This window comes from Helobdella robusta (assembly GCF_000326865.2).
Source record: "Helobdella robusta unplaced genomic scaffold HELROscaffold_66, whole genome shotgun sequence".
NCBI lineage: Eukaryota > Metazoa > Annelida > Clitellata > Rhynchobdellida > Glossiphoniidae > Helobdella > Helobdella robusta.
In genome coordinates, this window is record NW_008705371.1 from 465,949 (window position 1) to 478,480 (window position 12,532).

The 12,532-nt window shown below is 33.9% G+C and overlaps 2 protein-coding genes across 2 annotated transcripts; one reads left to right on the forward strand and one right to left on the reverse strand.

The window, feature by feature from the left end:
* Positions 1-1,089: 1,089 nt before the first annotated feature.
* Positions 1,090-9,195, forward strand: HELRODRAFT_88702 (hypothetical protein; the record flags this gene model as incomplete). The annotated part of the gene is made up of 13 exons (XM_009030183.1): positions 1,090-1,237; positions 1,548-1,692; positions 2,742-2,802; positions 2,940-3,047; positions 4,939-5,057; positions 5,505-5,641; positions 6,625-6,742; positions 6,797-6,830; positions 7,071-7,144; positions 7,875-7,929; positions 8,473-8,575; positions 8,886-8,953; positions 9,109-9,195. The coding sequence occupies 13 exons, from the start codon at positions 1,090-1,092 to the stop codon at positions 9,193-9,195; spliced, it is 1,257 nt and encodes a 418-aa protein (XP_009028431.1).
* Positions 9,196-10,933: 1,738 nt separating this feature from the next.
* HELRODRAFT_88795 (hypothetical protein) lies at positions 10,934-12,281 on the reverse strand (the record flags this gene model as incomplete). The annotated part of the gene is made up of 2 exons (XM_009030193.1): positions 10,934-11,091; positions 12,023-12,281. The coding sequence occupies 2 exons, from the start codon at positions 12,279-12,281 to the stop codon at positions 10,934-10,936; spliced, it is 417 nt and encodes a 138-aa protein (XP_009028441.1).
* Between the last annotated feature and the right edge of the window lie 251 nt (positions 12,282-12,532).

Genomic DNA, 12,532 nt, shown 5'->3' on the forward strand with positions numbered 1-12,532 from the left:
TATAAGCTACTCTATGCAAACAAATTAATTTTTCAACAAAAATAAGAACACTATTTACAATTTTTTTATTTTAGTTTACCTGCCGTTCATGTATGTTTATTCTATATAGGTTTTTGTTTATTCTGGAAAACTTTTAAGTTATATATTCTACAAAATATTTTACAAACATTTCTTGGGGGCTTGTGTTTTAATAGCGTAATTGTTAAAATCGCTTGTTCCGTTACTGGCAGGGTCCGAACACGAGAAACAACATGCAGGATAAGAAAAAAATGGCTCGGGGCTATATATATTTTTTAATAACTTCCTGGTCCTGACTTTTGTTCATTTCATCCAGAAGGCACAATAATTCGAAAATATCACGGTCGTCACGATACCTCAGACTATTACAGAAAAAAACTTGACTTTTTTTCAAAAGTTCAGTAGCTTGTTACAAAATGAATAACAAACATTAGTAAAAAATAATGTCACATTTCCATATAAAATTTTTAACGTCAAATTCGACTGAAACAACCTGTGAATTAATTACGTATAGGAAGTAAAACGGAGTGTTTGATATGAACGTTGACTTGGAACCTACCTACCTACGTCATCACGCTGTATTTTTACGCTGTAAATGATCACTCACCGGAGTTTCCCAGCATCGTTTGTAATGGATGCGTGACGTCATTGATTCACTAGAGTGATAGGTGGCTTGGTGCTGTTTCGCACTGACCCGGTTCGAACACAACAAAAGGATCCTCGTCCATCGCGTGCTTGGTGTGGGATGCGTCGTTGAGTGAGCACGTTGCATGTTTGTTGTTGATTCCTCTAGACTTTGGAAAAGTGTTTTAGCCTTTTACATTGAGTAAATACGATGAGGCAATTCCTGTTTGAAATTTTATTAAAACAACTGACCAATTTTATTTATTTATCCACTTTCTTAATTATATGAGAATGCTGGCTTTTTTAACAAAAAAAAATTGGAAAATGTCAATGTTTGTTCATTTAGCTAACCATATTTCTCAGTCATTGTTTTGTTTCACCCATGAAGCATCAAACTTGCTTCAATTTTTTTTACGTTGTCAACGGTTCGACAGTAAACTCGTCAAGATGACGATCTTCCTCGTCGGATTCCTCGTCCTAATCGTCTTTTGCGTCATTCTGTACTTCTACAGCAGGACTGCTCTGCCCGTCGTCACCGACATCAGCTTTCGAAATTTCAAGAGGAGCTACCTGATCGTCTATCTACTGGCTGCAGGTAAAAAAATTGTTTAATTTTAATTTCATTTTTAGATTTTTTAATTCTGATTTAATAATTTTTAAAAAGAGCTGATAAATTAAACACTTACTGGAAAAAGTTTGTTGAAGTTCTTATATGCTTTTATTATTATTATTGTTATCAATAGTTCACTAATCTAGATTCTAGGTTAGGTTTTATTTTTAGGACAAGTAGAAAGCTGAGAGTTTAGTTAGCTGTTAGGCCCTGTAGTTAAGGTGAAGCTGCTATAAGCTATCTATATCATATCTTTTTCAAAAGTGACAGTAATGTAATTTTTTTTCTTTCATAGCTGGGGATTGGTTGCAAGGACCTTACGTATATGCATTGTACCAAAGTTACGGCATGGCGACACATGACATCGAGCTGCTCTTCGTCGCAGGCTTTGGATCTAGCATGCTCTTCGGGACTGTTGTTGGATCTGTAGCAGACAAATAGTAACTGATGTGTTGTAATATATGTTGCTTTGTTGATTTTGTAACAATTCATTCATGTTATTTTGTTGATGTTGTAATGTAATCTTTTTTTTTGTTGATCTTGTAGTAAAGTAATCCATTCATATTATTTTGTTGATGTTGGGATGAATTCATCTGTTTCTCGTTGATGTGATGTTACCATTCATGTTGGCTGATGTTGTGATGTGATTGACCCATTTCGGTTGCTCTTGTTATGTATAATAATTCATCTGTTTCCTTTTGATATTGTTATGTCACCACCCAAGTTAATTTGTTAATGTTGTGATGTGATCCATCCATGTTGGTAGGTCTTCTGTGTGATCCATCCATCCATCCATACATCCATCCATCCATCCATCCATACATCCATCCATCATATATAATTAACCTCTACTAGAAGAAAGGCACATGCTTCTTGTTTGTAAGCATGGGAGACTGTCACTCCAATTTTTAAAAAAATCGAATTAGAGAAAACGGATTTAAAAAATTATAGGCCGGTGTCAAATTTATCATTTGTTTCCCAAATCATAGAGCTGCGTGCCGTAGATCTAGTTTGAAATGATCACATTAATAAGAATGGCCTTTGGCATTTGTATCAGTCAGTTTTCAGAAAGTTTCATTCTACCAAGACAGCTTTTTTGGATATTCTTTCTCATATTTTGTATTAGTTCTTGGATACTTCTACTACTTCTACGTGGAGAGCGCTGATAAGAAGCAATTATAATTAGCACTTTATAAATAACAAATTACAATCCATCCATCCATCTATGATTTTGTGACAGTTTTTTCTCTATTTAGAAACTTTTCATATTACACTCGATATATCCCTAGTGTATATACCTTTTAAAAAGTAAGCAATAATATTGTGACAACAGAACAAGAACAAGTGACTTAATAATTGTTAATATTTGCTATTTATTTTTATTTTTTCTATTTATTTTTTTAAGATTTTTATTTATTATTCTTGTATAATGTTGTCGGAGTTGTTAAACGTTTAAATGTCCAATTGTTTTGTTGAAAATTCTTCTAAGTGGAAGAAAGACAAACTGCATCCTGTATGGCATCCTGTACTCTCTGTCATGCGTCACCAAGGTTGTCTATCATCTTTTCCCCTTGATAATAATGGTGATGATGTTGGTGATGCTGATGATGTTTATGTTAGTTATTATTATCATTTGGGATGTTCTATCAAAATGCATGTATATTATTATTACCACTACCACTTCAAGCACTTCAACAACTTCTCGATATTGATGGTCGGTCGCCTGCTGGGCGGAATCGCGACCTCCATACTCTACAGCGCATTTGAATCGTGGGTCATTCTAGAACATCATAAGGTTGTTTGCTTGAGTGGTTGATTAGATAGCTGATGATTGGTTAGGGATAGGCTTGATTGATTGATTGATTGATTGATTGATTGATTGATTGATTGATTGATTGATTGATTGATTGATTGATTGATTGATTGATTGATTGATTGATTGATTGATTGATTGATTGATTGATTGATTGATTGATTGATTGATTGATTGATTGATTGATTGATTGATTGATTTTAATAGTTGTTACAATGTGCCGGTGTTTGCATAGTTCAATGAAGTTATTTTCATATGTTAGTTTCTAAAAAAACTGGTTGAATGATATTTAATTTATAATTATATAGGATGTTTTTAATTTTTAATAAGTTGGTGAGACTAGAGAGGTTGGATGGTTGCAAAGTAATCCAGTTAGCTTTGATGCTTATTGGTTCTTTCATTCTTTATAATAGAGATCTGTTAAGTGCAAAACTGCCTACATGCTATCCTATACTTATGATCAGACTGTACTTCTACTGCATGGGATCCAACAGCAACTGCAACATCTGCTGCATCTACATTTATGAGCAACTAATTATGGCGTTGCTAGTAATAAATTCATATTGAGTTGTTTGTTTGTTTTTTTTCTCATTTTCTTCTCCTCTGATGATATCTTTTATAGTTATGTTATTATTGTTGTTGTTGTTGTGTTACAATCATATAATGACAAATACCTATTTTTTACTTTTTGTTTACCTTGCTTTTACTTTGCTACAATTAGTAGCAAAAATTGCAGGCTGGCACATCAGTGCTGTCGCAATGAATGTCATGTCGTTTGCATGAATGTTGACGTTGATTATTAACTATACTATTTGTAATATTTAAATTCATTAATTTAATTAGTCAATAAATTGTGAATGCTTTAATAATGCATTGTTATAGGACATTCACTTCTTTAAAACTAGGGATGCACCGAAGTTCGGCTCCGGCCCCGGCCAAAATCCGGCTTTTTTTTCAAATCCGGTCGAATCCGGCCCCGGCCGGATTTGGTGGCCGGATTTAGGGCCGGATTTAAGCGTCTATCTATTTTAAAAATGTTAGAAATAGAAAAAAAAATTTTATTGAATTCAATTAATTTTTTGTCAATAAGTTAATGGCTAAGGCTAAGCTAAAGGCATACATGACACATAATAACAACATCACTAATTGTGAGGTAATCTGGACAATTTTCTTTATGCTATAACATGGGTTACGCATAAATTATAAGCTGATCTTTGTGTAAAAGAACTTGTGCACGTGTATATACTATATATTGATAATTGCACATGACGGATCATATAGCTACATAATATATATATATTTATTTCTATATATATATATAAAGATATATCTATATATATATATATATATATATATATATATTTAGAGAGTGTGAGAGAGATACATAAGCACATAATTTAAAAACATGGTATGTTAAAGGTTAGGCTAGGTATATATGACAAATAATTACAACATCACTAATTGTGCGGTGAGCTGGACAATTTTCTTTGTGCTTTAACTTGGGTTATGCAAATATGCATAAATTATAAGCTGATCTTTGTGTACAGAATTTGGCGTATCACACAACTTATTCATATATTTGAATTATATAACTATTTGCTTGGTGTTATTTTTTGATGTTCAACATGTAGATAACCGTAAATGTGAGTATTTTTTCTAACGTATGTAAAATGGTAACTAAAATCCGGCCCCGGCCGGTTTTTGAATTTTAAATCCGGCCAAGTCCGGCCCCGGCCGGATTTGAAAAACCTGAATCCGGTGCATCCCTATTTAAAACTCAGTCAGAAACTAGCCACAAAAACTAACAAACAACCAATCAGACAAACAAACAAATAATCAGCCAAACCAACAAACAAACAATTGATTGGTTCAGAGAGGATTCGAACCCCATCTCTTGGGCTCCATCTTCTCTCACGCTGTTGTTGGCAACTCCATTGTGGCCATCTGTTCAGGAGTTGTGGCTCAGAAGGCAGCTGATTTTTTTGGCTATGTGTTGGTTCTTTTTATGCTTTCGTTTATATTCATGAAAATTTGTTAAAAAATCCAGATGAGCCAAATTTGCATGAACGTTGTTTGCTCATTGTGGATGTGTGTTAATCATGAATGATCATTCATTATATGTGTGGGCATTTTTTAAATGTGCAAATGGTGCACGTGCAGCTTTGATGCAAGATTCAACGCAGCAGTTTCAGCAGTTCCACCGCCCACCTTCCCATCATTCACTTTTAACTTTTCAATTTTTAGCTTTCAGTTATGCACTCATTCAGCTAATTGTATTTTCATTCAGTCAATTATTTCATTTAATTACATCTTTTCAACCATTTAATTACTTCTTTAACTAATAACAACCGACAACTGACCAATCACTTCTTCTCGATCAAAACTAAGCAACAATCACGTCATCACAAACGACTAATTATAACTGAACTTTTACTTAAGCGCTCCATTCGACGTTTCCATAATCTCACTGGTCATAATGTGCATCGTCATCTACTTCACTTGGGTTGAAAACTACGGCGACCAATCAGCTTCAACCATGCAGTCCTTCGGCCAATCACTGAAGACCATCAGAGCTGGTTAGCCGTTTTGGCGATGCTGTCATCAAAAATATTTATTGCTTTATTCTTCGTTTATAAATAGAAGTTTTTTCATAAAAGTTTTTTTTCCAGCATGCTTCATATATGGGCAGAGAAATTTGCGATGCTATTAGTTAATTCTCATTGGCAGTGGGACATCTAAAGCTGACATTTCACTTGGCAACTTATGCCAGGTCCGAAAAATGAAATAGAGAACTAATAGTAGTTAATTTAATTTTCAGCCTAACGGTGTGCTTCTAACACCTCTGAGACGAAAACATGCTGGGGTGGACGAGAGCTGGATGGATGTGAAGTCATATGAACAGTATATCTGATAAATATAAATATGTATATGTGTGTGTGTGTTTGTGCGTGTGTATATTGTATAATGAGTTGATTTAATGGACGAGGAACGACTCGGACAGTGGCGTAGCAAGGGGTGCGAGGTACTGCATCGTGAACGGGATGCCGCTTGCAGGGGAAGGGAAACCTCTTGGACTATTTTTCTTTTTTTAACATTTTCATTGTCAAAATCGTCAATCAATCCTCGTTCATGGTCTCCATCTGTTATGGGTCGGACTTTTTCATTCCATTCATCAGATTCTGTCTCATTTCTTACTGAGTTGATTTAATGGACGAGGGACGAATGCCTGTTGCTCTTCATCCTCAAAATCGTACTGCTGAAAAAACTCACTGATTTTACGAATTGGTTTTATAAAAATTTTGTAATTTTTTTTAATTGGAGAGGTGCGTACCTTTTGGTGGGAAAAAATATTGGACGGTTTGCTAGTAAGAATTTATCAACCTTTTCCAGTATTGTTGTTATATTTGATCTATTTGAATTAGTCTAAACCCTTTCAGTACCAAGAAAGGTTTCTTGGTATTGCGATATTTAACCGCCAATCAATTTACATAAAAATTTCATTTTCATTCACGTGACCACGCAAAACCACATGACCGCGCAATATCACATGACCACGCAGATGCAAAGATTCTTTGCCTGGGCCTCATACAATCTCTCTTTGAGGGGGCCATGTACACCTTCGTTCTCGAGTGGACCCCTGCCCTCTCCCCACCACCAAGATCCTCACCCTCCTCACCGTTGCCGTCATCACCAACCACACCACCGTCAACCAGTGATGAGGATAGTGCAAGCATTCCACATGGAATCATCTTTGCTGGGTTTATGGTTGGCTTGCGTCTTTTGTGGTGTCGTTAATGTGATGATGATGTGATGATGATGATGATGAATTAATTATCTCTGACTACATGACTTTCTTAGGAAGGCAAAATCAATCCTTCATATATTTCATCAATCTCAACATCAGCGCTCAACTTTGCAACAACAAAACCACCACATTAGAACAACATTCACATAGCTAGAAAAAGACAACATTACAGCGTTACGTTACGTTACAACAATACGCAGGTCTCCATTATGATTGGTTCCTCTCTATTTGAACTCATCAGAAAGAGCAGACCAATTGAATCCTTCATGAGGTTGTTTGTGATAGTTTTGTTGCCTCTTGCTGCTTAAATTCTTTGCTCTATTAAACTATGACAAACAACAACAGCAACAACATACCCAAACTTATGTTAAAAAACAACAGTGCAACGACAAATCAGCAACAACAACATCATATCAAAAACTAAACGACGGCAGCAATAAATAATAAACTAACAACAACAACAACAACAACAGCATCACAACAGCTACAATCACTCAACAAAATGTTGAAACAACAGAGATGGTTTTGCTAATAGATAAAGAAATATAACATAGTTGTGACAAGTGTTATTTTATTTTGTCATGTCAACTAGGAATCTCTTTCAAACTTATTTTCTCTCTCTCTCTCCTCTCTCTCTCTCTCTTTCTCTCTGTCTCTCTTTCTCTCTCTCTATTTTTTTTTGATTGAGTAGCTGAAATTGATTGATTGATTGATTGATTGATTGATTGATTGATTGATTGATTGATTGATTGATTGATTGATTGATTTACTGAAAAACGTGTATTAATAATAAGTAAACTATAAGTGCCGACATCGTCATCAACCTACAAATTTGCCAACATTCATTTGTTGAAAAATTATTATTAAAAAATTATTAAATATTAAATAAAAATAAAAAATATTAAAAAATTACTCCGAACTGCTCTGCACATCGATAGGAAAGAAAGTTGTTCATTTCAGATTATTTATCACATTGAATAAACGACGAGTTATTTATTTTCAAGGATGGTCATGTTGATCTCGTCTGCTTCCTTACTGACGCCTGTCTTTTTCCCTGGAGTAAGTCCACTTATGTTCCTCATTTTTTAAACTTTTATCGTTTCACAAATAGAATTTTGAAGAAAAAAACAACATTGATATGATTTGCAAAGCACTGAAATGATTTGTAAAGCGTTGAAATGCTTTTGTTCTTTGTCCTAATAAATACCATAAAAATAAAATTTAATAAACGAACGAAGGTTAACTAGTTATAGCAAACCAGGCAGGCTAATTAGGTGACAGCAAAATGTTAGAAAAAAAATTTCAAAATCATATATAATTGAGTAATTAGAATCAAACTTATAAAATATTTGAATGCAGAAATTAGGAAGTGTAAATAAATTAAGAAGTGCAGGCGTGAGAAGAGCAGCAGGGTTTTCTGGTAGGGGAACTATTAGAGACCTACATTAGGCATTGACATCCTCAAATGACAATTACTCAATTACAATTACATGTGAAAGCTAACCAATGGTTGTTGAGTATTAGTGTGGTCATGCATAAAATTAACGACGAACCAATGATCATTGAGCTTCTTTGAGGATTTAGAATGAACTAACCAATCAGAATCAAGCGTTGATCTTCAGTGGCTTCTTGATCTTCGAGGTCTGTGTTGGAATCTTCTGGCCGAGTATGAGTACCATGAGAGATCTGTATGTCCCTGAAGCCAGTAAGTCTATTGCTGCTGCTGGGTTGTGGATTGATTCGTTGGTTGATTGATCTTTCGTTTGGTTGATTGATTGATTCGTTGGTCGGTTCATCGATCATTTGGTTTATTAACTTATATATGTATATTGTTACGTTCTACCTCGGGGAACCGGGTCTCTGGACGCAAAACGAAGATTGATTGATATATGTATATTGTTGTAATTGACATCAGCCTTCGTTATTTCAACAATCATTTCAACGGTCATCACGTGAATAATCGTTGCTATCATTTCTATTGTCATCTTCACAATGATCATAATAATAATCATCAGCCAGAGCCACAACGATGAATATATTCAGAGTGCCTTTGAATCTCATTGTAATTCTCATTCTCACTCAGGTGATGATGGTGATGATAGTGATCGTTAATGATGATGATGGTGGTGATGCCTATGTAGCCGATGGTGATGATGATGGCGTAGATGATTATGATGATGCAGCTGATGATGATGATGATGAACATCATCATCTTCAACATCATCATCATCATTTTAGAATTTTCCAATGAAGACCATCTTCATTCTATGCGTTTGTTTCCTTTTTGTTGCTTTCCTCTGCCAGTGGTGGCTTTTCAGGTTATGATGATGATGATGGTGATGATGATGTTGACGACGGTAATGATGATGTGATAATTTTCATGTTGATGTTAGCGTCGGTGTCGTGATAGTGATAGTCGTAATGAAAATGACAAAATCACTGTAATGATGATGATTGAGGTTTTGTCTTCTTGATGTGATAATACATAATCACGTTTGACAAGTCCTCTGTCATTAACTTTACCATTGATGAAAGATGAATGCAGTAATATGATAACGACGAGTTAATATTGGTAACGATCTCACAGACTGTCATTGTCCGCTAACGCCAGCAAGATCATATCAAACCAGGAGAAGGCGCCATTGGCCGACGAAGGCAATGTGGGAGGAGTCGACGATGACGTCATGAATAAGAAACTAGCTATCGATGCAATGGATCAGTGATTGTGATGCTGATGACTTGAGTGCTGGCGAGTGGCGATGGTTAATGTTGCAATAAAATGACAACTATGCTATGTTTTAGTTGATGTGAACGAGTACGATGGAGCAAGTGACGATGTGAAAGTGATCACCTGGCACGTGAAATCTGTATACGATTCCATAACTTCTTGGCCATTTTAACGTTTCAATAGTTTGTTTATTTATTATTGTTGAATTTTATTGGCATTTTTGTCTAACTCTACCGCATTTTAGCTTGTTATTTATCATTGGTGATATGATTTTTTTTATAATCTTAGTTTGGTGATAACAAAATAACTGTTAGATTATTAATTTCGTTTAATTTGTATATTATGTTGCTACTGCTAAAGACTGGGTTGTTTCTTAACTGTTTTCCATTGTTTGTTACTCGTGATTGATACTTCACTGCAACTGAACGACATGATTTTGGTTTGTTGATTCAAATTCTCAACACACACAGACACACACACACACACACACACAGACAGATGAATTGAAAATTTTTCTACCGGCATTTCCTTTAAAACATTTGAGCTATAACACGTTAGATTTTATGTAAACGAAAAATAAATGAAATATGCATGACATGTAGTGAGTGGTTCGTTACAGGTATGCACATGTGAATAAAAATAATAGGTCATAAATAACTTGGTCGTGATGACACAACAGCTATTAATTACACAAACTGAAGAGCCCTCAAATGAATGACTATGTCTTCAGAAGTCACCACAGAAGAGTCAGTAAAAAGAGCAGATTTTGTTGTGGTCAGTCCATCAGGAATATCTGATTGTGAAAAATTTTGCACACCACGCAAGGCTGCCAACAAATATGAAAAATTTACCCATCTAGAGACTATTGCAGAAAAAGAGGTGCAAACGGAAACAACTGATATAAAATTCAAATTATAAAATAATATTGTAATACTGTAACATTCAACTTTGAATAAAAAAAGCTAGACAAGATGATACCACACAAGATCTCTCAACCTAAAGTTGGTAGAAACTATAATATTGACCAAGTGCCAAATTTCTATTAATTCTCAAAAGTTTTGAAATTCTGAGACTTTGTTTGTATGATTCAACAAAAACAGATGACAGACCAGCAATAAAATCACAGTTCATCTCACAGACCGGATTCAACATCTTCACAAACTTACTTCCATATCATGCAAATTTAAATTAATAAAATAACATTCAGCAGGTTTGCTATTTGATAAATTTTTTATTGAACAGGTACAGAGACAACACATGATGATAATAAATTAAAATGAATTATGAGGCAAACGATGATGAGGACAACAACAGAGGTGGAAGAAACGAAAACAATCATTTTTTATCTAATAAAGATTTTATATCAATCTTTTGAAGTTCTTTGATGAGTTGGCCATTCTGGTGCATCTCGATCATGATGTCACAGCCCCCGACAAACTCTCCATTTATAAAAACTTGTGGAAGTGTCGGCCAGCTGGAGTAGTCTTTCACACCTGTCAATTAATATTTTATGCAATTACGTTTTAATATGTATAAACTATAAAAGATTTTTAAGTGTTGCAGATGTTCTGCGTTTGCTGGCTGATAACAGGGTAATCATCTTTAAAAAAGCAAAATTAAAAATAAATACCTGAGTATAAATAAAGTATAATCTATGATAAGATTGAATTAGACTAAAAAAATACAGTAAAAATGTTTTTTGAGGCTTTAAAAAATTTGTATACACTCTAACAAGCTAAGAAAAACACATATGTAGTAAAATATAAGAGGAAAAGAGTATGATGATTAGTATAAAAAATTTACTAAAAAATTGTATCCATATCTAATCAGTAAAATATATATATATTATATAGTAATAAATATTCAACAACATGTAATTGGAATTCTTCTTAATAATAAATTTAGAAAAAGGAATCATTGATAATGAAAACATGTAAAAATGTTATATTACATAAAGTTGAAGATCTTTGAGTATTATCTTTAGTTTAAACAAATGAAAAATTCACATTGTAGAGAAAGAGTATTATATATAATATATACTTGACCAATTCAATTCAAATACCAAAAATAGTATAGGAGTACCGAAAAAAGCTTTTTTGTTCTATCTTGCTTAAAAAAAATATAAATTATGGTTTTGAACTTAAGAAACTTGATAATGGTTTACAATCTACTATTAAAAAAATCGAAAAATTAACAGGAAGCTAACTACTGACACAGAGCAAGCTACGACTTTTGTCAATAAATGCATTTTTTAGAGTCTTTAATAATCCAATATTTCTATAATATATATATCAATCAATCAATCTAACAATATATAATATATAATATTTTATCTGAAAAATTTTTAAAACGGAATAACTAGAATAATAATGAACCAGTTTCCTAGTTCATGTCAATTAATCAATTTCAAAATGACAAACTGACCTTGTCGAACATCTTCGCTCTGAAGGACATCATGAGAATCAAATTTGTCCACCCCATGCATTTTCAAAATTTGAATGACCGCATTACTGAAACCACAGCGCGGATTTTCAGGCGTTCCCTTCATGAACACCACCAACTTTTTGCCAGACACTAATTTACTGATGTGATCTTTGGAACCCTCCGGAAAATTGGAGCAAACAAGTCTTGAGTTTGTAGGTACAACAAATTTTGCACTGTTGGCAAATACACGACGAAACATTTCAACAGCAGAATAGTAGTAGATTAGATAGGACACTTTTTAATTGAAGATCCAAGTTATATAATTATGCGAAAACTTAGCTCCCACTGCTATATAAAGCGTGTAAATGTGATTCATGCAATTTTTTAAAAGTTAATTTAAATAATTGTCAACACCCATCTCTATCGTTTCTCTTTTGAAACTAACTAAATGGAACGGTAATGAGACTCATTTGTAGATTCTCAAAACATTATACATTGAATATAACGCAT